General features: G+C 46.8%; 1 protein-coding gene across 1 annotated transcript in view; it reads left to right on the top strand.

Moving 5' to 3' along the window:
• Positions 1–24,608, top strand: part of LOC142802922 (endothelin-converting enzyme homolog) — a 41,076-nt gene extending 16,468 nt beyond the window's left edge. The window contains exon 4 of the mRNA XM_075888006.1: positions 24,273–24,608. Coding sequence (XP_075744121.1) covers positions 24,273–24,608 — 336 coding nt within the window. The remainder of the gene's footprint in view (positions 1–24,272) is intronic.
• Positions 24,609–26,711: the final 2,103 nt, after the last annotated feature.

The following is a 26,711-nucleotide window of genomic DNA, read 5'->3' as shown; positions in this document are numbered from 1 at the left end:
GAGAAGATAACCTCCCGTGGGTAGGGACAGAACCTGCAACCATGGAAAAAGTTGACAGTTCCCACGTACAGTGGGACTCAGTGATATGCAAAGCACAAGTGAGAAACGTTGATATTTCACGCTAAGATCAGCACAACTTTACGAGGTCGAGGTAAATGATGCCGTACGTGACTTACGTGTCATGGTTATTATGCTTCCATGTGTCGTTTAAAATTGTCAACTATTCACGCCACGTGATTCCAAATTTAGTATATGTGGAGCTAACGAAGCGGCTGCCAGCACACTATGAGCCTGGTATGTTGCCATGCTCTTACATGACACGCTTGTCAGGATTATCATGTTTGTACCAGCCATATCTTTCGTCATCCAACGAAGTTACGTAACACAAAATTTCGTATATGTTGAGCTAGCAAAATGGCCGCGAGCACATCACGAAGGGTCCATTATACTTCAATGTAGCGGTCACGTGCGCGCACCCTGCGCACAGAAATGCAACGTTAGCAAAACGCGAGCATTCTATATTCTGACGCCAAACGCGACCAGCGTCCGTCGAAGCAGCCCGACGGCAACCGGCGCAAAATGCGACATGCTGCATTTCGCGACGATGCGTTACCCAGTCAACACTGTGTCTCCCTCTTTTCGTGACAGAGGAACGCCGGATGCGCTGAACCGCGCATGCGTCAAAGCAACTTAACGCCATGCGTCAAAGCAACTTAACGTCAAAGTAACTGCGAATATATGGCAGGAGTGGTGCGTGGCGTGGCAACGCCGGCGTGACGCGACGAAATGAACACCGGCGAGCAAGCGCGCCGCGTCACGTTGGAATGTATTGGTGCTTAGACTGCGGCATGTAGTCATGTTGTTACATGACAGACATCTTAAATTATCATTTTTGCACCAGTTACATACCTTCGTCATCGATTGGCATCACGTAATATCAAATTTGGCATATGTGAAGCTAGCAAAATGCCCGGAAGCGCATAATGTGCGTAGCACATAGCGATGTTGTTACATGACACGCATGTCATGTTTATCATGTTTGCACCAATAGTCTACCTTCGCCCTCCATTCACGTCTCGTAAAACCAAATTTGGTATAAGTGAAGCTAGCGAAATGGCCGCCAGCGCATCATGACCGTGGCATGTAGTCATGTTGTTACATGACACGCATCTCATGATTATCATGTTTGCACCAGTCACATACCTTTGTCATCCATTCACGTACTGTAATACCGAATTCGGTATATGTGACGCTAGCGAAACAACCGCGAGCGCGTGGAGAGCATGGCATGTAGTCATGTTGTTACATGACAGACATGTCATGATTTTCAAGTTAAGGTGTGTCGCTTGTGTTCGCTATGCAATCATCTCATACTGTACCAATTTTGCAACACATTATGTGAACGAAACCAGCGCAAGAGTTCCGGGGCCATGAAATTAAAATCATGACATTCACGATACACGTGTCATGATTTTCATGTTATGACTTGTCAAATATATTCTTCATACAGTCATAGTGTGCCATACTAAGTTTGGTATCGATACTATTGTCGAAACAGCCAGGAGTAAAAGTCGTAGGTGGCTAGATGATAGATAGATAGATAGATAGATAGATAGATAGATAGATAGATAGATAGATAGATAGATACGATCAATGTCGCCGAAGTTCGCTGAGAAATGCTTCGCATTTAATAGTGCGTCGAATAATCCACCAACTGAGCTACCGCGGCGGCTATCCCCCCGTCCACATTGTATGGTATACATGAGCATTTAAAGGTGGAAGAACCAGTCAGCACCAACTATTGCCATTATGGCAAGTGTGAGAGACTCCTTTTCCACAAAACTGATTTATTTTATGCTGGTGCCCACCACGGTTCCTTTGATGTATTTTCGTCTCGGATATGACGTTGCAATGTATGTAAATACAGATTATACAGAAAATACGAGAAGGAAGTGTTCTAGAAAGAGGCGCTGAATCAGCGACCTCGTGCTCATCAGTGCGCGACGCTAACCACTAAGCCCATAGCGAACCTTCGCAAACCACTCAACGGTGAGCCGTATCTATGAGTAAGGGGCCGCTGGGAATCATCAGAGCTCAGCAACTTGAGCGCGTTTTCGTCATCAGTAGCGAGGTGTGACGACGGACGCACAGTTGGCGAGCTAGCTTCAAAGGTAGTCGTGCCGCGCCAGCACGCGCGTGGCTATGCGTGCCTACCTCCACAGTGATCATTGCATCATTTCCTATACAATGCACATATCCAACCCCCGTGCTGCAGAGCTGAAGGTCCATCTCACTAACTTGGATACATTCAGAAAACAACACGCTCAGACTGAAACAATGGGGCACCTCTATAACAATGGCTACAGTGCCTGCAAGCTGACCTTGATAAAGCAACCAAGAGGGTAAGCACTATACCCGCAATTTCAGATGTCAACAGGCACCTTCTACACCTGTTGGAAGCACCCAGAAGCCTCATAAAACGCTGGCGTTGGCAGAGACACAACTGCAAGCTTGAACTTCGCATCGCTCAACTCACGTTGCAAGCCAAACAACGCTACAGAGCTCGCAAGGAACAATTGGCAGAACTTTTGTAAGTCACTTAATCGAACACTAAGCACTGTGCGCATGTGGTCGATACTAAGAGCCCTTGTTGACCCTAAAAGTACCGAGTCCCACCTCATCAGTACCATCAAAATACTTCTTCACAAGCAGGTAGGGGACGACCACAGCATCTTACAGGCGCTTCAAAAAAAGTACATCGCTGCAGTGCCTCAGCCAAATGTAAAAACTATATATAAAAAGTCAACGTTTCTGGATGCTGATATAACTTTGTACGAAGTTCGAGCTGCTCTTCTGAATATCAAGCACAACACAGCTCCAGGGAAAGAAAACATCCAATACTCTCTCGTACGAAACCACAACTGCGAAGATCTAGAGCACCTCACAGATTTTTACAACACTCATTGAAAATCCTGAACGTTACCCTAGGAATGGAGAGATGCCAAAATAACACTAATTCCGGAACATTCACATTCCGGAACACTAATTTCGGAACACTAATTCCGGAACTAATTCCGGTTTTCCGGACTTAACACTAAGTCCGGAAAACCCCGAGAGCTTGGAAACCCGGACCAATCTCGTGGACGTCTTGCCTCGGTAAATTAATGGAGCACGCCGTCCTTCAAAGACTGCAACCATATCTTGACGCCCAGAGGTTTTTCCGGACACATTGTTTGGGTATTAGCCTCATCTTTCCACGCAAGACGTACTTGTCCAACTAAAAGAGGAAGTAATGGACAGGCTCAGTTCTGCGCAAACTAGAGCTCTGCTTGCCTTGGACATCCGCGGTGCGTTTGAAAACGTCTCCAATGACCTAATACTGGTGAATCTCGCGTTGACACGTTGCGAACGGTGAGTTTACTACAGTGTAAAAGTGTTTCTCACAAACAGAACGGCAATCATGGAATTTGGCTCTCTTCGCAGTTACATCATCAAGCTCGCGGGGAAAGGCACACCACAAGGATTTGTGCTATCCCTTACACTCTTCAACACCACCATGTCTAAGTTACCACCTCTACTCGCCACCATTCCAAGTCTGCGGCATGCTTTATACGCGGACGACGTTACTATAAGGGTGATCATAGCCTCAGACGGACAAATACAAGTTGCCCTCCAAGAAGCAGTAAATATGGTTCAAGCATACGCACGAGCAGGTGGTATAACGTGCTCTGCAAATAAGTCGAAACTTCTACTCATTCGTCGTCCCCAGCGAAAGCCCGACAACAGCCCGCATATCACAGTCACTTTAGAGTTCCATGTAACTTCTTGCGCACAAAAACTCCGCGTCCTTGGTCTTCATATACAAGCTGATCTCATCTCAAGGCAACACAAACCATGAGAATACAATCAGATCACCAAGTTTCTCAAACCACGTATATGATCGGCTGCATCACCAACCAAAGGCATGGACTTCAGGAGCAAGACATTCTACGTATAGTTAATGCCTGCATAGTAAGTCGCATCACCTACAACGTTCCTTATTATACCCTAACACTTGCACAAGAGAGAAAACTGGACATTCTCCTTAGTATAGCCGTCAAAGCGGTGGTTGGACTACCTACGTACGCATCCGCCAACCGTCTCCTAGCCATGGGTGTACACAAAAACTTGAAGAAACTAACCAAAGCTCAACGTAATAGTCAGCTACGAAAACTCCGCAGCACGCAAGTGGGAGAGCAGCTACTCATCAGGCTAGGGTACCCTGCGACTCGATGTGGATACAGCATACCTGGAAAACAGCTACCCATTAACTTCTGAGCAAGAATTACAGTCGCGCCACTTTCACGCAATATACACCCTGAGCGCAACGCTCAGCGGCGGCGGGCAAGGGTGAAAAACCTCACGCGCCTCATAAATCAGTCTTTTCCAAACACTCTCTTATGCTGCGATGTCGCTAGACAACACTTCCGCAGTTTTACAGTTGGAGCAGTGGTGAACAATGATCACGACGTAGTAGCCTCAATCAGCGTACCTACTAAGAACATATTTGAGTGTGATGAGTTTGCCATCATCCTGGCGATGCCATAAACCTTCCTCACACCGATGTTATTCTAATCTTCACAGACTCAAAGGATACCTGCCGCACCTTTACATGGCGTATTGTCTCACAGCACATGCGCATCGAATTTTGAAAACCGCATTTCACACGCCACACAAGTTCCGACTTGTCAGGACTCTGGGAACGCCTCTCTCCCCGGTCATGACTGCGTTCCTGCAGCTACCCGATCACTCACTAACCGGGATCCGGAGGAAGAGCTGTCCAACCCAGATGAGGAGAACACAAACAGCGAACTTCTAGAATAACGAGACACTTTTGATTTCTATAGCCGAGAACGCATTTGGTACCCTCCACCACACCACACGTTCACACGAGAAGATGCAACTTCGGTGCGTCAACTGGAGGCGACCACATTTCCGAACCTCTATTTCCTCCACATCCTTCATCCCACTTCTTACCCTGACAAATGCCCTGGCTGTGGAGTGGTACCGACATTATTTCACGTAACGCTGGAATGTCAGCGTCCGCCTGCCAGGCGCTTTGCCAACTCCTCTCCTAATCCTACCCTACAAGACTGGGAAAACATGCTGCGTGATGAAAGCTGGAGTAGCCAGCGGGCGCTGGTTCTGCGGGCGTGGGTCGTAGCAGCGGCTGTTGGAGCTCTGAACTATGAGCGCAACCCGACATTTTTCTATGATTAAACTAAAAAGTTTCTCTCTTTCCACATGGAGTGGTTAAAGCGCGTGCACGTGCTCTCTAGGTGGCTCACTCGCACGCACGCCTATCTCAAGATTCGGGTGCTTTGTACCTCCTGTGCTTTCACCGCAAGTTTGCTGAAAAGTTGCAAGGGTTAAAAATAGCATCACCGTCATTTGGCTCGCTGCCACCGCCGCTCTTACGAAAAAAGCGCGCTGCTCAAACACCAAGAGCCAAGAATGGTGACAGTTGTTCGCACTCGTCTTGTGTATACCTGTGCATTCACTTCGTGCGCCTTTCTGTTTAAAAAGCGTGCTTTAAGTGTCAAGCTGGGACAGTAGTTTGTCCGCGTTCGTCCTGCAGTGTGTATGCTTATTTCGTGCGTTCTTCCTGCTTCATGTGTGCGCCTCAAGTTTCGAGATACTTGTCGTTCTTTGCGTGACATCGTAATTCATTGTTATAGCATTTTATTTCTTTGCCCTTCTGATGAAACAATGCCCTATGAACACTCAACTATCTGTGCGAGCAGACGTTTTCCTTTCGTGTTACGCCGATTCTTAAAAAATCATGAGACGTGATAAGCCAAGTTTTATTTTTTGCCTATTGGTGCACGTATAGCATGTGACCTTACTACAATCTGGCGGCTCACTAATTATTCCTCTTATGCTGTCTCAAGGCACCAAGTCTGCCAGATCCAGACCCTCGCTACGAATGAGGGAAGTAAATTCACGTTTAAGGGCTTGTTTTCGTGAGAAGCATAAATAATGAGAACACATAATGGTAATAACAAAGGTAGAGGGGATAATATAGAAGTATTGGAAATAATTGGCATTGGATTGTGAACAAAGAGAAGTGGACGAAAAGAAAACATGCTCTGGGCAGGGACTGAACCTGCAACCTTCGAAGAACGTGTGGACTGTTCTACCGCCTGAGCTACTGTGTCGGCTATACCACCGTCGACATGATAGAGTGTAAACGTGCGTATACACAAGGAATCATCAGTCAGCGCCGCCAGCAGTTATTCAACAGGAGCTGGCGCGTCGCAAGAAATGTTTTCGAGAGCGAGAGGAGGGACGCTTTGATTTTGGGGAGGGCACCTCCATAAAACGGAAAATTTTTGCTCTTTGCGCAATTGCTAAAGTAAAGGAGGGAGGGGCACAGGCCCCAGGCGCCTCCCCCCCCCCCTGGCTACGCCCCTTACCAGATGTTGTCTACAGTCGCCATAACGGCAACTGGTGGCGCTGACTACCTCTTTCAAGTTTATATGCATGTATTTAACCTGTAATGTGGACCTAGGGATAGCCACCATGGTAGCTCAGTTGGTAGAGCATCGGACGCGTTATTCTAAAGTCACAGGTTTGACCCATGCCCTGGCCAAGTCATCTTTTCGTGCAGTTTTGTTTACAACTTCTTCCAATATTTCAATATTCTCACGGGTGAGAGTCGTTTATTGTACAGGCGGGATGATAGATGGTTGCAGAAGTCAGGCCTGGCACAGAACGCATTCATTTCTTTTTCATCTACCCCACTTCAACGAAAGTCCCGTATCGTTTCCACCGTTGCAGACGATGCTCACTGGGCGAGTTAGTCAGGGTCGCGCGTGGTATGGCTTCAACCAGGCGACATGTACGACGTCAGTTTTCCTGGAGCGATGGCCAGAAAATGTGAGGCGTGGTATCACGTACGTAACGTCGCTAAGGCACGAAAAAACGACGAAGGTACCTGTATAGCGGGCCAGAAACTTTTGATACAAACCACTCTTGCGATATGGAGTGCACAGCCACATCATATCACCTTCGCTGTACGACACACGTCGATGTCGCTTATCGTAGCGAGCCTTTGAACGGTTTTGGGCTGCGAAAGACCGGAGACGCGCGATGCACCGTGCCTCCTGTGCGTGACAGAGTGTCTCTGCAAGGGATGAGTTTACTTGCTCTGAAAACGAGAGAATTGTGTCGATAGTTGTAGAGAAGGTAAACGGGATAAACCCGGTGGTCTCTTGCAGTGCAGTATTGTAGGCGTTGGTCATAAACGGTAAAACGTCGTCCCAGTTTTTATGCTTGGAATCAACGTACATAGCGAGCATGTAATGAGCGTCCTGTTGACACGATCAGTCGAACGGTTCATCTGTGGATGGTATGAAGTGGTGTTACGAAACTGGGAAGCAGACTGGTGAATCAACTCTTCCACGACGTCGGCTACGAACTGCCGGCCATGGTCGCTGATGATGACAGGAGGGGGCTTATGCTGGAGGATGCTGTAGCGTAGCAGGAAATCACAAACGTGATCGGCTGTTGCGACGGAGACTGCTGCGGTTTCAGCATACCGAGTAAGGTGGTCTACACAGACTGTTATCCAGCGGTTTGCAGTGATAGATCGTGAAAAAGGGCCCATCAAGTAAATACCGACGACCTCGAAGGGAAAAAATGGAGGCGGTAAGGGATGGAGAAATCCTGGCGGCGCACTTGCTGGACTCTTGTACCGTTGACAATGCTCACAGCTGGCCACGTATTTAGCTGTACCCTGATGCATGCGGGGCCAGTAGAAACGTTTCAGTGTACGGTGATATGTCTTGGCGAACCCCATATGCCCAGATGTTTGATCGTCGTGCATATCTTGCTGCACGTTGGGTCGCAATGATTTAGGGAACCCCAAAAGAAGGCCGGCGCCCTTTGCAGCGAAATTTCGCTTGTAAAGAATGACATCCTGCATGACGCACGGGCTGTGATGCAGCTTATCGACGGCAGATGAGAAAAAAGAGCCAGACTACGGTTTTGACGTTGTTCTGTACGGAACGCTTCCAAAGCTGGAAAACGTGAGTTAAGAGTGGCCAGAGAGTCGTCTAAATTGTCGGCGTCACATTCAGTCGTGGGAAGAGGAAGTCGCAATAGACATTCAGCGCCCATGTGACGGCAGCCACTTTTGAAGCCAGCATCAAAGTCATATTCTTGCAAACAGAGCGCCCATCCATCGTGCAAAACGACCAGTTAGATCTCGTGGACCAGTGAGCCAACAAAGTGAGTGGTAGTCTGTGACGATGGAAAATCGGCGGCCATAGATGCACAGGTGAAACTTGGTGCATGGCGAAGACTGCTGCCAGACATTCTTGCTCTGTAACAGTGTAATTGCGCTCAGCTTTACTCAAAGAACAGCTCGCGTAGGAAATGACATGTTCAGCGGTGCCGTGACGCTGAACTAATACTGCGTTGACACCAATTCCGCTTGCGTTGCTGTGAACCTCAGTTGGGGCTGATGCTTCAAAATGATGAAGAATAGGCCCAGAATTGAGTAGAAGCTTCAGCTGCGAAAACGATGACTCAAACTCTTTCGTCCACTTGAAGGGGTACGTCTTTGTTGAGCAGATGAGTAAGAAGCTCAGGAACATCGGCGAAGATAGGAACAAAGCGCTGGGAATACGAACACAGGCCCAGAAAGCTTCGGAGTTCTCGTAGCGAGCGTGGTTGAGGGAAAGTGCTGACCACGATGATTTTGTGGGGATCAGGCCGAACACCGGGTTTGTCTGCGAGATGGCCAAGAACTAGAGTTTCACGATCACGAAAATGGCACATTTTGGAATTCAAGGTGAGTGCTGCTTTCTCAAGGCACGTGAGAACGACATCAAGTCGACAATTGTGTTCTTCGAACGTGAGGCCAAAGATTACAACGTCATCAACATAGCAAAGATATACTTTTAATTTAAAACCACGGAGAAGTGCGTCCATAAAGCACTCAAAGGTAGCTGGAGCGTTACATAGACCAAGTGGCATGACGTTAAATTCAAAGAAACCACCTGGAGTTAAAAAAGCCGTTTTGTTCTTTATCGGCAGAGTGCATGAGAATTTGACAATATCCCGATCTTAAGTCCATGGAAGAAAGGTACGAAGCAGAGTGCAAATAATCGATAAAGGCATCGATGCGGGGAAGCGGATATACGTCTTTTTTGTGACTGAGTTGAGCTGCCGGTAATCTACACAGAATCTTCTTTTTTTTTACAAGTATAACTCGTGCTGCCCAGGGGTAGACAACTCTTGTAAACTTTCTTAGACAGCTTTTCTTCCACCTACTCAGCAAGAACTTTACGCTCCCGCGGAACAACTCTGTATGGTCTCCGACGAATGGGATGGGCGGAACCAGTATCAATCGTATGACGAGTGCGTGAAGGTGGGGCAGAAATTTTGCGGCTATTGAGTGCAAAATCGAAAACGGATGCATGGTTGGAGAGGACTCGAACTAACGCTTGTCCCTTCTCTGGCGATTGTGACTTATTCATCATATTCATTAGTATGTAATGACCAGGTCAAACCACATCAGACGCACTTTCCTTTTTCCTGTTGTTGCTATTGACTGCAATGTTAACGTTGCTCCTGACGTTGAATTCAAACACAGCCATCCTTATTTCACCAGCCAGTAAAATCGGCTCGATAGAGGAGTTCACCACCCATACCAAGGCTTTGCCAGTACTTGCAGAAATCACGCAATGCGGCACAACCACGTCCTTCTTCGCGCAGCTCAGCTGAATTGGGTGAACTATAACGCCAACGTTATCTGCTGTGATACCACAAACATCAACAGGCACTTGGAGCCATTGACTGGGCCGGTAAACCTATGTCATCAACAGCTGCGATAGTCTGTTGGCATCACGTGCGCTCTTCACAAAAACCACTAACGTAGTCCACGAAATGGGCCACGCAAAGTTTATTTTACAGCAGCCAAAGAACTGGAACAACAAGTGTATCACGTGTACCTGCTATCTGCTGTTGGTGAAACTGTTGGTTTACTGAATGATTGAAAAACTTAGTAGGCTTACTAAAATTTCTGCTCATGACGGAAACAGTTGCTCCTGTGGCGACTATGGCAGACGTGGGGACACTATCTGTAAGAATACTGACCCTATTTTGTAGCATGGAAACTGGCCAAAGCATATCTGTACGCAGTGAAAAATGTCCGGCGACATCACCTCCATCGGTCGCGGCGTCTAGTTTCCCGGCGGAGGAGGAGAAGTGAGATGCCGACGACCTGGTGATGGTGACCGCGATGCTGGCGGGAGGAGGCTGGTGGTGTCACATTCCACACAGAAGCCGGCGAATCGCTACGGAAGGTCTGTTGGAAGTCGGTTCGGTAGTAGCCTTTGGGATGTAAGCGATAGTCTCTCCGAGAACTTGCGTGCCGTGAAGATGCCGAGGGTTGTTGATACTGCGGCAGAGGTAACTGATGCCTCTCTGAACAGAAGCGGGCTATATGTCCACGATTGCCGCAGTAAAAGCACACAGGTGCCTAATGCTCCACTCGCTGTTGAAGATGGTCAACGGGATAATCTTGCCACGCTGCCTTATTGGGGGGTGACCTTTGCATGGAGTCGTGTTGCGGATCAGACCTATAGGCATGACGACGCAACTGTACCGGCGTCCTTGAGTCGACGAAGCCCGCCGCGTTGATGGACGCAGGCGGGGGACCGCATGGCTTATAAGAACCGTGGCCATGTGCTGTCGATGGCGCCGCAGCGTTCCACCGATCAAGTTCCTCGCGCACCATTTCTCGTATTGTTGACGCCAGATCGCTGGGTGAAGGGACTACGTCGATGTTTGCGACCGTTGGGACGTTGGGGAGTCTACCAAACTTTGCTGAAACGCGCCGAGCTTTAAGGGCCTCAAATGTTCGGCAAGGTCGGATGATATCATTGGCCAACTGCACGTCATGCTTTCCTACAAGGTAGTGATAGATATCCTCCGTAATGCCCAAAGGAGATGCCCGACCTTATCCTCATCAGTCATTTGTGGGTCCACACTCTTGCAAACTTGAGAACTTGTTCAATATACATCGTACATTTCTTCCCAGCGACTTGAGCACGTTGGCTCAGGGTCTGCTCAGCACGCTTGTTTATTATGGTCGGATGTCCAAGACACTTTTTGATTTCGTCCATGAAATTAGCCCACGTAGTCAAATTCTCCTCTTGATTCTCGCACTACATCAACGCGGTTCCCTCAAGAAAAAGTGGTACGTAGTTGCGCTGGCCGGTAGTGTCCCAGTGGTTATACAGACTCACCCGCCGATAGTGCTTGAGCCATTCATCGACGTCCTCTCAAGGTTTCCCACAGAACGGGCGCGGGTTCCTGTAATGGTGTCCATAGGTGTTAGGCGCAGCTGGTTGCATTTTGCCGTCAGGATTCATGATGACTGGTAGCGGTGGAAGTCCTGTGAGTCTGCGGCTCCGGCGAAGCTTCAGGGGTGTGTCTTCCGCCGTACTTGTCCGGTGCTCCAAAACGTTACCGAGCATCCTCCACCAATTATGTTACGGTTGAGAGATGTTTATTGTACAGGCGGGATGATGGTTGCAGCAGTCAGGCCTGGCACAAAACACACTCACTTCTTTTCCCTCTAGCCCACTTCAAAGAAAGTCCCGTATCAATATTATTCCCTATAATTTCCCTAGCATAATTGTCTGTTAGTTCTTGTTATTATGATGTCTCACAAACAAAACGAGCTCTTAAATGTACACCTCCTTCTTTCATGCGGAACAGTGTAGCACAAATAGAAGACGCATAGTTTGAGCACTTCCATGCAAGTAGAGGAGTAGTTGAGAGAATCACTTGATTTGATCATTACCTATGAGGGAAATGAGTTGGAATTCCCAGTTGCGCACTCTTACATCGCAGTCTAAACGGTATTTTTGCATCATTTTGTTACCATCAACATAGCTACTTGTTGCACGTATGCAATAGTATCGCAAGTGTCGCTAGCATTCAAAAACATTGCGATATGCGATGAAGCGACTAGCAATTGGTGGTCACAGGATCGATAGTTTAAGCATTTAAAACGCAGACATGGTTAACGACTGTTGAAATATTTACGTTTTTATGCTTGTAGAACACACGAAGCTTCATTGAAATGGAAATTATGCAAATGGAATAAGAACATATTCAACGATCCTACTGCACTTGGGTGCTCGTCCATCTTTATACATCAGTGACGCTGGCTGGATAGAATATTCATTCTGAGTGCATCCAGGACAAATATACAATAGTGAATCAAATGACATAACTTGAACGACATCTCATGACATAAATAGCACGATGTCAAAGAAACAATGGAGGTAGATTTAGCTAAAATAGCGAATCCCTTCTCCCTCTTTAATACATATTACACCATATGCGCGCAATACGTGTTACGTTTTTGCACAAATAAAGCAAGGCCTTCTTTGTAAGCAGTGCGTTGGTATTGCTGAACGATTCTGATTGACGCCAATTTTCTTAGCGCTAGGTCACACGGGTGGAGAACTTAGCGCAATGTAGTGCTGGCTAGCTTCTCACTGGTGTATTCTAATGTGGGGTGATTTCGGGTAACGGTGCCGAGTTCTTTCAGGCGCTGAAGGCATTGCGTGAACTGAACTATGTGTAATGAAATATGATGCTTTAAACTGTGTTCTCGTAGTTATTGATAACTACGACGGGCCCGTTTCCACCAGTCGTGATTAAGGTTGGCTGGAAATATTGCGATTGAGTAGTAGGCTTGTTTAAACGAGAGTTTGCGCGGAACGGTGTTACCAGTACGCAGCTCAGTGTCCACTAGTGCGTGACTTGCACCCACATATTTAGATTAGCTGTCCGTTAATGTATATTGCACACGTATGATCGGCGCTCGCCAATATGACATGCAGTGATGCTGTGCTGCCTATATGCTCCGATTGCTATGTAGGAAACGTTACATGTTCATTACTATGACTCTGCCACTAGCACTATAATCATTGCGGCTATGCGCAGTAAAGCGCGAAAATGTTTACTTAAGGTGAACGTCAGTGTGCATTGCATGCGCTTCTGCCAAATAAAATTGGCATGCATTTGAAAGCAAGTTATTAGCTACCATACAGGCGTGATGGTGTAGTCGGCGTTCACGGTAAACCCGTGTCATAATTACTACCATTAACTCGTGCGCTTTTGTTTACTTCACCACAATTTCGTATAGGTCAACTATATTGAAACAATGTGACTTCAAATTACGCGCGCTAGCAAATACTTGTGCCTTCTAGATGATTTGCGATGCACGAGCCTGCGGGACCCAGCTGCGCGCGAACCGGGTTGAAAAAAAAAAAGAAGAACGTAGAAGAAGAGGCAGAAGGCGATCCTCGAGACAATCTAGCTGTGCTATAATTCTCGGGCACAAGTTCGCCCAGCCTACGTTAGCTTATTAAAAGAGTTTATTGAAAAGTGTGTTACAAATCTGGTGGAAGTGCTGGGTGTGATGCCAATCCCCTCTCGAGTGACGGAGCACAGTCCAGAACCACAGCGATTTCGACCCAACGAGCTGACGCCTATTCATCAGCGCTGCAGTCGACGCCTACGTGGTGAGGGTCCTGAATTTTCACCTTTATCGACTTCGCTTGGAACATCAACGGCTGTGAACGGGTACGCAACCGACATGACATCTCAGGTCACTCCAGCCAATATTGTCGTAAACCAGCCAATGCTACCAAAGCCTTTCCACGGTGAAAGCTACGAGGACTCAGAGGACTGGCTTGAGCACTTTGAACGCGTCGCAAAGGCTAACGGATATGGGGAAGAGCGCAAACTTGGAAGTGTTTACTTCGCACTGGAAGATAGCGCACGAACGTGGTATGAAAACCACGAAGCCACCTTCCGGTCATGGAATGATTTTCGACGGGAGCTGCTTGCTGCTTTCCCGAACACAGACCGTAAAGAGAGAGCTGAAGCTGCGCTCCAGACAAGAAATCAGCGCAATAACGAAACTGTCGCCATGTATCTGGAAGACATGTCTCGCTTATTCCACCGAGCGGATCCAAATATGAGCGAAGACAGGAAGCTGCGCCATCTGATGCGAGGCGTGAAGCAAGAACTCTTTGCCGGACTAATTCGAAGCCCGCCGCGCACCGTCGCCGAGTTTCGTTCCGAGGCGACTACAATGGAAAGGACGCTACAACAGCGAGCAAGGTTATACAACCGGGATGCGATCGTCACTTCCTTGGACATGTTGCCACCAGCCTTCGGTAACGGCATGGAAGCACTACGCGAGCTGGTGCGGTCTGTTGTGCGAGAAGAGCTGCAGAGGCAGCGTCTTCACCAGAACGCTCCAATGCTTTCGTCTCTGGCCGATGTGATCCGTGAGGAGGTCAGGCAGGTGGTACGCGAACCTTCGAGCAACGCACAGCCAGGGCCGCCACTACAACAGAAGACGAGAATGACGTATGCTGATGTGCTACTACGAGGACCTCCAGGACGTGCGGAAGTCGCGGCGGCTACACCTATGCAGTACCCAATGCCGCCGAGCACCCTGCAGCCAACGCCAGAGAGGAGACTAAGGAAGAGCGATGTCTGGCGCACTCCCGACAGGATACCGCTGTGTTACCACTGTGGGGAGCCTGGTCATCTCTACCGAACGTGCCACTACCACCAGGCAGGACTCCGTGGTTTTCCTGTTAATGCACCTCGACCACGAAATGGTGAACGTCCCTTCGAAATTGAAGAATACCTGTCAGGTCGTCAAACCTCAAGTGGCTTCCAACGACACCAACCTCGGGCAACGACAACGGGGAGGTATAGATCGCCTAGCCCCCGACCTTCAGCAAGCTCCCCAAGGTCTCGTTCCCCAAGCCCGCGTCGGGAAAACTAGAGTCAGCGACCTGTGGAGGCAAGGCCGCTGTCGACGCTAATGCAGAAAAACCTCCATTACTGACTCTGAACGACGACCGATTCAGAAACCGGTGCTTCGATAGTGACGTTGCTTCCGATTTACGTGTGTTCGTTGACGGCTACGAAGTCATCGGACTGGTAGATACCGGCGCAGATTATTCAGTGATGAGTAGCGGACTTTCTAAAATACTAAAAAAAGTGATGACTCCTTGGAAGGGACCACAAGTTCGCACAACAGGAGGGCACCTCATCGACCCTACTGGAATATGCACAGCAAGAATCGGAATACAGGGTTTCACGTACGTCGCCAGTTTTATTGTGCTGCCGGAATGCTCAAGAGACTTGATTATCGGCATAGATTTCTTACGAGCTAACGGCGCTGTAATTAACTTGCGAGAATCTTCCGTCTCATTCTCGACTAGGCACGCGATTGGTACCTTTGAAACGGAAGAAAACGTATATTACCTTTGTATTGCAGATGATGGCGTCATGGTTCCGCCAAGGTCGAGCATATCTGTCGCAGTAAACAACAAAGCATTCAGTGAATTTGAAGGATTTGCTGACAACAACACTGCCTTACTACTCCAAAAAGGGATCTGCGTGGCACGAGGCCTTGTTAAGTTACGTGACGGATGTGCAAATGTTCTACTCACAAACTTTGGAAATGAGGTGCAGCACGTTGCAAAAGGAACCGTCGTCGCCAGTCTGAATGATTTCGTCCAGGTTACAGAGCTGCGAACTTTTGAAACCAATGATTCTGATTTCGAAGACGTGGAGTCTGTCCTTGCAGCCATCGACATCGAGCCAGGCCTACTACCAAGCGAAAAAGAGCAAATAGAGGGTCTTTTAAGGGAATTCGCCGAATGTTTCTCGTTGTCATCTAAGGTTCGACGCACTCCTGTCGCTAAACATCGCATCATTGTCGACTAGTCAGTGAGGCCAATACACCAGCATCCCTACCGAGTGTCACCAAAAGAAAGAGAAGCTATTGGTAATCAGGTTAAAGAAATGCTCAAAGACGATGTTGTCCAGCCTTCATCAAGTCCATGGGCGTCACCTGTTGTTCTTGTGAGGAAAAAAGACCAAACCCTACGTTTCTGCGTTGATTATCGGAAGCTGAATGCCGTCACCAAACGGGATGTTTATCCTCTGCCAAGAATTGACGACACTCTAGATAGGCTGCGAAATGCCAGGTATTTTTCCTCATTGGATCTTAAAAGTGGGTATTGGCAGATAGAAGTGGACGAAAGAGATCGCGAAAAGACAGCGTTTGTGACACCGGACGGTTTATACGAGTTCAAGGTACTCCCTTTTGGCCTTTGTTCAGCACCCGCCACATTTCAACGGATGATGGACACAGTGCTTTGTGGTCTTAAATGGCAGTCATGTCTGGTTTATCTCGACGATGTTGTAGTTTTCTCTGCTACCTTTGAGCAACATTTGGAAAGGCTCCGGGCCGTGCTCACTGCGATCAAATCAGTGGACTTGACGATAAAACCGCAGAAATGTCATTTCGGCTTCCGTGAGCTCCTTTTTCTCGGCCATGTCATCAGTGCAGAAGGCGTCCGCCCAGACCCTGCAAAAACTGAGGCCGTAGCAAGATTTCCGAAGCCAACAGACAAAAAGGCTCTTAGGCGATTTTTAGGTCTCTGCGCCTATTATCGACGGTTCGTTAAAAATTTTTCACAAATTGCTGAACCACTGACACGGCTCACAAAAGAGGAAATGCCTTTCGTATGGCTTGCCGAACAAGAGGATGCCTTCAATGAACTACGAAAGTGCCTTCAAAGCCATCCTGTTCTGGCGCATTTTGACGAGGAAGCGGAAACCGATATCCACACGGATGCAAGCAATTTAGGTCTTGGGGCCGTGCTCATCCAATGGCAAAACGGACAAGAACGAGTCATTGCGTATGCCAGTCACACTCTTTCGAAAGCTGAGGTGAACTACTCAGCGACCGAGAAAGAATGCCTTGCCGTGGTATGGGCTATCAGCAAGTTTCGACCATATTTATATGGTAGGCCTTTTCGAGTTATAAGCGACCATCATTCGCTATGCTGGCTGGCTAATCTCAAGGACCCGTGTGGACGGCTCTCACGATGGAGCTTGCGATTACAAGAGTATGATATCACGCTTGTGTACAAGTCAGGTCGCAAGCACAGTGATGCGGACTGCTTGTCACGTGCTCCGATTCAACCTGCTGCTTCTGCGTCCACCGAGGATGGTGAAGATTTTATTTTCTTGGGAGCTGTGACACCATCAGAGATGGCACATCAGCAGCGATCCGACCCTGAGATACTCTTCTTGATCAAGTACCTACTAGGACAGTCTGTCGATGTTCCACGACCTTTTGTCCGCGCCTTGTCAGCGTTTGTCCTACGAAACAACATCCTGTATAAAAGGAACTTTGACAACAATACAGCGACATTCCTGCTTGTCGTCCCTTCACCTCTGCGACCAGAGATTTTGGAGGCTTGCCATGACGATCCATCAGCTGGACACTTAGGAGTAAGCAGAACGTTAGCACGCATCCGCACTAAATACTACTGGCCGAAGTTGCTTAGCTCTGTACGACACTATGTCAGAACCTGCCGGGACTGCCAAAGACGTAAAACGCCACCGCTAAAACCAGCAGGTCTCCTTCAACCGATAGAACCACCAGAAGCCCCATTCACACAAGTGGGAATGGACTTACTGGGCCCATTTCCTACGTCGTCGTCGGGAAAACGGTGGATAATAGTTGCGACCGACTATTTAACCAGATATGCCGAGACAGCGACTCTAGTTAAAGGATCAGCCGTTGAAGTAGCCGAATTCTTCGTCTCCAACATAGTACTGCGGCACGGAGCTCCAAAAGCGTTGATCACGGACCGAGGGACTGCATTTACGGCCGACCTGATGAAATGTATCATGAAATTGACGCACACCAGTCATAGAAAAACGACGGCATATCATCCTCAAGCAAATGGTCTAACGGAACGACTGAACAGAACGCTGGCTGATATGTTGTCAATGTACGTTGATATAGAACACCGTACTTGGGATAAAATATTACCCTATGCAACATTCGCCTATAACACTGCGATGCAAGAGACAACACGGATGACGCCATTCCAACTTGTTTTTGGCTGGACGGTAACGACACCTTTAGATGCAATGTTACCTATTGACGAGACGCCCGAGAATTACTATGACGTTCACGACTACATACAAAGAGCAGAAGAAGCTAGACAGCTGGCACGATATCGCATTCTCCAACAGCAGAAAACCGACACGCATCGATACAATCTGCGAAGAAGAGACGTCCAGTACGCACCAGGAGACAGAGTATGGGTGTGGATTCCTGTACGAATACGTGGGCTGTCAGAAAAACTGCTTCGCCGCTATTTCGGTCCGTACAGAGTGCTCCGCCGCGTCGGCTCGCTCAACTACGCAGTTATGCCAGAGGGACAGGATATTTCATCCCGACGGCGGCATCGCACGGAAACTGTGCATGTCGTCAGGATGAAACCATATCACGACAGGCAATGAAACGCTGAAGATACAACGTTCTTTGACGTTAACGACATCCCCGACGAGGGTTTGTGAATGACTGCCATGCAACCAGTTTGACACAAGCATCGGGACGATGCACTCTGGAAAGGGGGGCAATGACACAATGTGACTTCAAATTACGCGCGCTAGCAAATACTTGTGCTTTCTAGATGATTTGCGATGCACGAGCCTGCGGGACCCAGCTGCGCGCGAACCGGGTTGAAAAAAAAAGAAGAACGTAGAAGAAGAGGCAGAAGGCGATCCTCGAGACAATCTAGCTGTGCTATAATTCTCGGGCACAAGTTCGCCCAGCCTACGTTAGCTTATTAAAAGAGTTTATTGAAAAGTGCGTTACAATATGTAGGGTGTAACGTCCTAAAACCCCCATGTGAGTATAAGAGACACCGCAGTGAAAGGCTCCGCAAATTAGACCACCTGGGGTTCTTCGACGTGCCCCTAAATATCTTGATATAAGTTATATTGTGGCCGAAACCTATTTGTTTGCTGACTGATCCACGCATCATGAACAGATTACATTTCATGTGCTGCTATTGATGTGCGCTGACACTTTCTTGTTAATATTGCAGGTGATTGGCCACGAGTTCATGCACGCATTTGATCTTAACGACATTAAGATTAGTTATTGGACGGAAGACTTCAAAAAGCACTACACTGAAAGAGCACTCTGTGTGCGAAGGTCGCATAAATCTGTTGTGAGTAGATGACTCTTCTGATGTTTGGCATTATGATTGTTATTCGTAGGCTGAACTATCTCAATTGTACAATCGTAAGCAATATGAGTTTGAACACTCGAATACACTTCGAATAGCCTCGAACTATCGGCTTATTTGCATCAACTGCTGTCGGAAAAAAAGTGGAAAGGGTTCAGTGCTTCCGCGAGCTGTTGGCCCACTCCCTCTTTGCATCGCTGCTGCAAAGAGGGAGCTTGTCGTTGATCACTAGCCGAGATATGAGTTCACATCATAGCACCCTGCCTGACGCAGTGACTCCTCATAGTATGTAGCAGCTGAGATATCGCCTGTGACGTACCCTGACACTGCGCATACGCCATGCTTGTAATATATCTAGGTGATGCTCACTGGAAATTTTAATACGCCAGGTCAATTTTTATTTTGTTCTCGTGGAAATTCTTTTGTTTTGCATTAGCATTCATCGTAGCCGTTGTCACGCAATCGGCAGCGGTTTTGCGGAAACATTACCGAAATGAAAGTGCCGACAATATGTGGAAGAGTGCCCTTCTTTCCCCTCATCTTTCGTCCGTGCCATCCACGTATCACTCTATCTAGGTTTGTAGGCTATTAGCCATGCCGTCGCGTGTTCCAAGCCGTATTGCTCACGATAGTACTTACTGGTCGTCACGACTTAGAGCCTTGGTAGCAGCGTTAGAACTTGTAGTTCACGAGAATAAAGATGCCTGTTTAAAGGTCAGGTGAACATGTTTAGACCTCAGCACATTCGTGATCGTCAAAACAATGCAGTGAGCACGCGAATATAAATCCATGAGCATTACCTTACATTCGAGAGCAGACCATTTTCTTGTGAGCAGCTGGGACGGCTGCCGCTCCTCCAATAGACGATGTCAATCAATCATGTAGTCGTCCCTGCTTGTCCTAGGATTTCTACCTGAGCAGCGCGCGCAACCAAGAAATACCACAAATTTTGTACCAGGAAACGCAAATGCTGACGTGCCGTTGCCACTGTGAATTACCCAAGGTAATTAGTTTGCGGCCTCAACACTTAAACAGCATGGCGGTTTCAGCCAAAGGCGTGGCCATTACGTGAGCACAGAAGAACTTCGCTTAGCGAAGGAGTCACCTGTGCGTCACCTAGCAACATGTCGAAGCAAGCAAAGCATATGACAAGAAAAAAGAAGGATCAGAAGACATTGAATGCAAAGTATTTCTTTCTGAACTTTGGCGACGTTGAACGTGTCTATCTATCTATCTATCTATCTATCTATCTATCTATCTATCTATCTATCTATCTATCTATCTATCTATCTATCTATCTATCTATATATCTATCTATCTATCTATCTATCTATCTATCTATCTATCTATCTATCTATCTATCTATCTATCTATCTATCTATATATCTATCTATCTATCTATCTATCTATCTATTCATCTATCTATTCATCTATCTATCTATCTATCTATCTATCTATCTATCTATATATCTATCTATCTATCTAGCCACCTACAAATTTAAGTCGCCTGGCCATTTCGATAGTGTTATCAATACCAAACTTGGTATGGCATAACATGACTGTATGAAGAACGTATTTGACTAGTCATGGCATGAAATCATGATATGTATGTCACGAATGTCATAATTTACATGTTATCGTCCTGAAGCTCTTGTGGTGGTTGCGCTCACATGGTATGTTGCAAACTAGTGTGGTATGACATGATTGCAAGGCGAACACAAGCGACAGACTCTAACATAAAAAAATGGCAGCATATCCACGGAGTGAACGATGGAGAGTGGGGCGAAACATTCGTCCGTCCATGCGTCCGTCTGTGTGACCGTCCATGCGTCTGTTCGTGCGCCCGTCCGTGCGTTCGTTCATGCATCCGCCTCTGCGTCCGTTCATTCGTCCATTTATGCATCTGTGTGTGTGTCCGTTCGTCCATCAATTCAACACTCCAAGTCCCATCATCTCGCATCTTTTTATTATATATTCCCCATATAGAAGCACCGCCATCCAGTGGACATTCCAAGGACTAAACGAGAGGTGGCACACGCACACTTTCTTACGGCTAGCTTTTCGGGTCTACTTCCCACCTTCAACCACCTTGAGTTCATGGTACATACTAGTTCACTGTATTCATGGCACTGCGGCCCAATGCTCGCTAAACTTTTCTAAAACCAAGGAGGTTACTCCCAGCGAGTATAACGCAGCAACCTTTTCCTGTCAGATAGTGCTCAATGTACATGCCAGTGGCTGCTAATGTGAAATGAGAGACAGGAGGATTCAGCTTAGTTCTTACGGCTTGCGCTTCGTATCTGCTTCACCCCTTCAACCACCTCGAATTCATTCATGGTATATACTAGTTCATGGTATTCATGACCCTGCGGCTTAACGCTCGCTAAACCTTTCTAAAACTAAGGAGGTTTCACCCAGCGAGTATAATGTAGCAACCCTTTCTTGTCCGATATTGCTCAATGTACATGCCAATGGCTGCTAATGGGGATCGCCGCGTGCGCGTTGACTAAAAACCGAAAGCTCCTTTCTCTCATTCCCCATTAGCAGCCATTGGCATGTACATTGAGCACTATTTTTTATTGTTAAACAACGCACAGAAGAAATGTCTCACCGGCACCACCTTGGAGGACAAATGTTATACCTATTTCGGGTATGTGCCACAGGTGGTTACGTACTACGAGTAACATGTAACAACATGACTACATTGCCACGCTCATGATGCGCTCGCGGCCGTTTCGCTAGCGTCCCATATACCAAATTTGGTATTAAAGTACGTGAATGGATGACGAAGGTATGTGACATGTGCAAACATGATAATCATTAAATGCGTGTCATGTAACACCATCACTACATGCCACGCTCACGAAGCGCTGGCGGCCGTGTCGCTAGCTTCCCCTAAAATAAATTTGGTATTACGCGACGTGAAAGAATGACGAAGGTATGATAGTGGTGTAAACATGATAAACATGAGATGCGTGTCATAAAACAACACGACTACAAGCTACGCTTATGATGCGCTTACGGCTGTTTCGCTAGCTTCACGTGTACCAAACTGTGTATTACGTGACGCGAGCGGAAGACATAGGTAAATGACACATCCAAACATGATAATCTTGACATGCGTGTAATGTAACAATATGGCTACATGCTTCAATGATGATGCGCTCGTGGCCGTTTCGCTAGCTTCACATATGCCAAACTTGGTATTACGTGACGCCATTGGGTGACAAAGAACTGTGACTGGTGAGAACATGATAATAATGAGATGCGTGTCATGTGAGAACTTCACTACATGGCACAGTCAAGGTGCCAATTCATTTCGACGGGACGCGGTGCGCGTGCTCGCGGGCGTTCATTTTATTAGGTCAGGCCGGCATAACCACGCCAGGCGCCGGTCCTGCCATATACTCGCAGGTGCGCGCCGCGCTGCGTTGCTTTGACGCATGCGCATTTCAGCGCGTCATGTGTTCCGCGGTCTCGAAAGGAGGGAGTTGGAATGTCGTCTGGGTAACGCATTGGCCCAAAATGCAGCATGTCGCATTTCGCACCGGTTGCCATCGGGCTACGCCGACGGATGCTGGTCGCACCTGGTTTTACACGTTAGAGAGCTCGAGCTCAGGTTTTGTTAACCTAGCATCGCTGTGCTCAGCGTGCACGCACTTTGACGCTACATTGGATTATATTGGACCCTTCACTATGAGCTCGCAGCGATTTTGCCAGCTCCACTTATAATAAATTTGGTGTTACGTAATGTCATTATATGACGAAATATACGACTAGTGCAAACATGATATTCCTGACACGCTTGTCATGTGAGAACATGACAACATATCACGCTTATATCGGGCTCGCGGCCTTTTCGCTAGCTCGACGTATACTAAAGTTGGTATCACTTGTTTGGAAACGATGACGAAAATAAACGACACAACCAAACATGATAATCATGACACGGAAGTCATGTACGGCATCATTTACTTTCACCTCGTAACGTTGTTCAAATTTTAGTGTGACATATATCAACATTACTAAATTCATGCTTCGCATATCATCGATTCCCACTGTACGTAGGATCTGCGAATTTTTTCTCGCAGTAGGGCAGACAGGCGGGCTAGTTGGTACAAATTCATAATGGAATATTTGGAAGCGCAAACCAACGGGACACAAGAAAAGAGACAAACAAGCACTTTTTTGTCTCTTCTCTTGTGTCCGTTGGTTTGCGCTTCCAATTATTCCATTATCAATTTTTTCTTGTTTCATACACACGACGAACTTTGCGCAGTTTACAGCGATGAGTGTGCTGAAAGGCAACGAACTTGCATGTTATTTTTCTCCCAAATATAAATATATGTTACTGTAAAACACCGCTATAAACTACTGCCATACAGCCATGTTAATTTGTTTGGGATTGCGGATGAAACGGTTCGCATGTACAGTGGGTAACGTGGTGCGAGTTTAAATGTTCGATTTTGCCTGATAAGTGTTTGATCTGATAGTAGTGCTGCTGTCGTTCACGGCCTCTTTGTCTTTGTCATATTACGCATTCGAATGCTTTCAATCCGCTTTTGGGAGTTAACCTCTGGTGATTCGTTACACGAACAGCTTTTCATAAATAACAATGCTGAGTGTAAACTGTATATGGAAGGGTCTGAGTACCACCACATTGGACTGCTCTTCTTAGAGTTTTCAAGCTCTAAAAACTAAATAGACGCATTCGTACGCATGAAAACCCTTGGGTTGGAGCATACGATGTGTCATGGTCTTAAAAATTTACATTGCGGTACACAAAAACGAGAAAACACACCTGTGTCACGTGTATCATTTGTCTCCAGAAGCGCTCACTTGTCTTACGGATAATCGTCTACAGCATTATAATCTAAAATGTCATCTAATTATTCCAACGCAACGAGCGCGGCTACGCCTGGGCAGTTATATACAACAGAGCTCATCTGAATAAATGTAAAATGCAGTCAGAAATTGAGAAATAATCCCGCATAAATCTGCCGATGCTCCCATAATAAGCAATTTTGACAGTTGTTTTCTTACAGTTAGTTTGTGTATTTTAATCAGAATTCAGGCTACCGATGGTAATTGTTGCCTGACCATTTTTTGCAGCTGACCACAACTCTGCAAAATGTTTTAGACGACACAATGGACTCCGAAAATTTAGCTGACTTTGTTGGAACCAGGACAGCGTACGAGGCATTTGCTTCATTGCCCGAGAAATACAAGAGTGTCAAGCTGGTGGGTTTCAACATGACATCGGAGCAACTGTTCTTCGTCAACCACTGTGTGAAGTGGTGCGCTGAGCATGGCGTCTTAGGCGAACGCTATGCACCATTCCGTTCTCGCTGCATCGTACCTCTGAGGAACATGCCTGAGTTTTCGAAGGCATTTGGGTGCAGTGAACACACACGCATGAATCCGCCACATAAATGCACCTTTTGGTAGGCTGCAGTATATCTCTGTTCTGCTGTTATTCACATATTAGCCAATAACTTCCTGAGGCAGAACAAACAAACTTGACAACAACGTTACGAAAAGATATTCTTCATCTTTATTTGACTTCTTTAATACCGATGATTGAGAGACGTGCGCTTATCTGAGTGACTCGTATTGTTTTCACAAAAAACAAAAAAACTAAGCCACAATTTTGTCAGAAAAAACAGGGTGAATAATAATTTTTGTAACTGCAACAAGTAAATTGAACTGAATTAAACTTTACGAAACTGTAACATTTTCGCAGTACGACTGAAAGTTAGGCCTTTGATTATTTACATTGATACTTTTGTTATTTGAAGTAAAACAGCTCTGGGGAATTTCCGTCATGCTTTTACAATTTCCGATTCCAGTGGTCTTGCATAACAGTTAATAACAAAATGGCCCAACATCCGCGAGCGTCAAGAAAATTTGTGAACCACATGAAGAGCCGTCATACGGAGCACCATACCATGTCATCGGGATAAAACTTGTACAGTGTACCGTCTCCGGTATTTTTCATGTTTTGTTTGCCCTGAAAACACAGTCCGGTGTAATGTAGGTGCTTGTGAACACAAAAAATTTGATGTCGCCTTATTCAGTTGAATACTGATAGCGCGGCACAATATAACAGCACTCCACTACTCGAAAGTGTTACTCCTCAGGAGTTTCCGCTCCTTTACAATTGCCGTTTGCTCGCATCGTGTTTGACTACATCTAAGACTTCTCTGCAAGCTGGAAAATTTATTTAACAAGACGCCAGCCGTAAAGAAGCGCATTTATTACGCGGCTCATCAGCTGGCCTAGAATGCCTTCTGGGGTGTCTCTTGTGCCAGGGTCACAGCTCGCAGAGACCTGCTGCGACACTCGCCGGACAACTTGTAAATCACCTTTGACTGTGCGCATACGGGTATGCACATAAAATATACAGTTGTTTGCGTATAAATAAGCACAATGGCGTTACAGGTGTTTGGCATCCCTCGAGGCTGTCCGTGTTGGCTAGCAAATTTCACTCTCTTGGAGTGCACCTGGAGCTGCGTGGAACGATACTTGGTTTAAAGTTTGTGTTACGGCAGCATGTATTGTGCTGGTGACAAGTATGGGCAGTATAGCGAAAAAAATTATGATGGCTGTACCTTGGAGCTACTACCAAATTTCTTTTTTGAGAAAGATTTCGAAAAAGTATTTGTATTTCAGAAGTGAAGTACATTTACGTTGCCTGGAATATGTTGCCATGCTGAGCTGGACACGGCGTTTCGTGTTTTTTTTTGCTAAAACATTGGCACACGCCCTCGCAAAGGAGAGATGAACAGTGTTCTCTGCTAAAAAAAAGCAAAACTGGTGCACTATTCGATCAAACAAAGTATTACAAAATGCTCCCTGCACGCACAATATGACCCGTGAGGTCAGGTACCTGACGCCACCTTCGACGTCCTTGTATCAATCTCGATAGTTTTTTCGCATCTACACATGAATGAATCTTTCAAGCTTTGCAGGCTTGTATAGAAAAGTGGATAGGAGCCGAACGCGCTTATGACTTCTGCGTTAATATGTGATGGGTGTACGTAATGCTTAATATTTTAAGCCACGATGGCTTCGGTAAATTGGCTCGCTGTTCCTTAAAATTTTTCACAACCAGCCATGCTTCGTGCCCACGACGTAATGAACATCTGAGGATCGTTAGCAAGACACACAGGTTAGTTTACGAGTACGCTCTTGTAAGTTAACGAGAAGCAGGGAAGGATGTTAAAGTAGGAGAGGAAAACGCCAGCGGCAGTCGATAAAACAAACGCCACACCTGCGGGATCAAACGAAGGGACAAGAGAGCACAAAATAGTTAAGAGCGTAGTGGCCTGCAAATTATCTTGATTAGTGCTATTATGTCACCTCAAAGTCATGCTTGAGCATGCGTTAAGGGATAACTGTTGCTATTTGTCCAACGTAATAAAGCACAAATAGTCATCTCAGCAGCCGAGCTTGTTGCATGCTTCGATAACAAAAAGTGTGCAGTATTGTCGCCATACTAGAGTCGAACCCTAGCTTGGAGCGACCATCACACGTTTCTTTAGGACGTCT

The sequence above is a fragment of the Rhipicephalus microplus genome, chromosome 3 (genome assembly GCF_043290135.1).
Source record: "Rhipicephalus microplus isolate Deutch F79 chromosome 3, USDA_Rmic, whole genome shotgun sequence".
NCBI lineage: Eukaryota > Metazoa > Arthropoda > Arachnida > Ixodida > Ixodidae > Rhipicephalus > Rhipicephalus microplus.
Note: the sequence above shows the minus strand (reverse complement) of the source record. Positions and strands in the feature narration are given on the sequence as shown.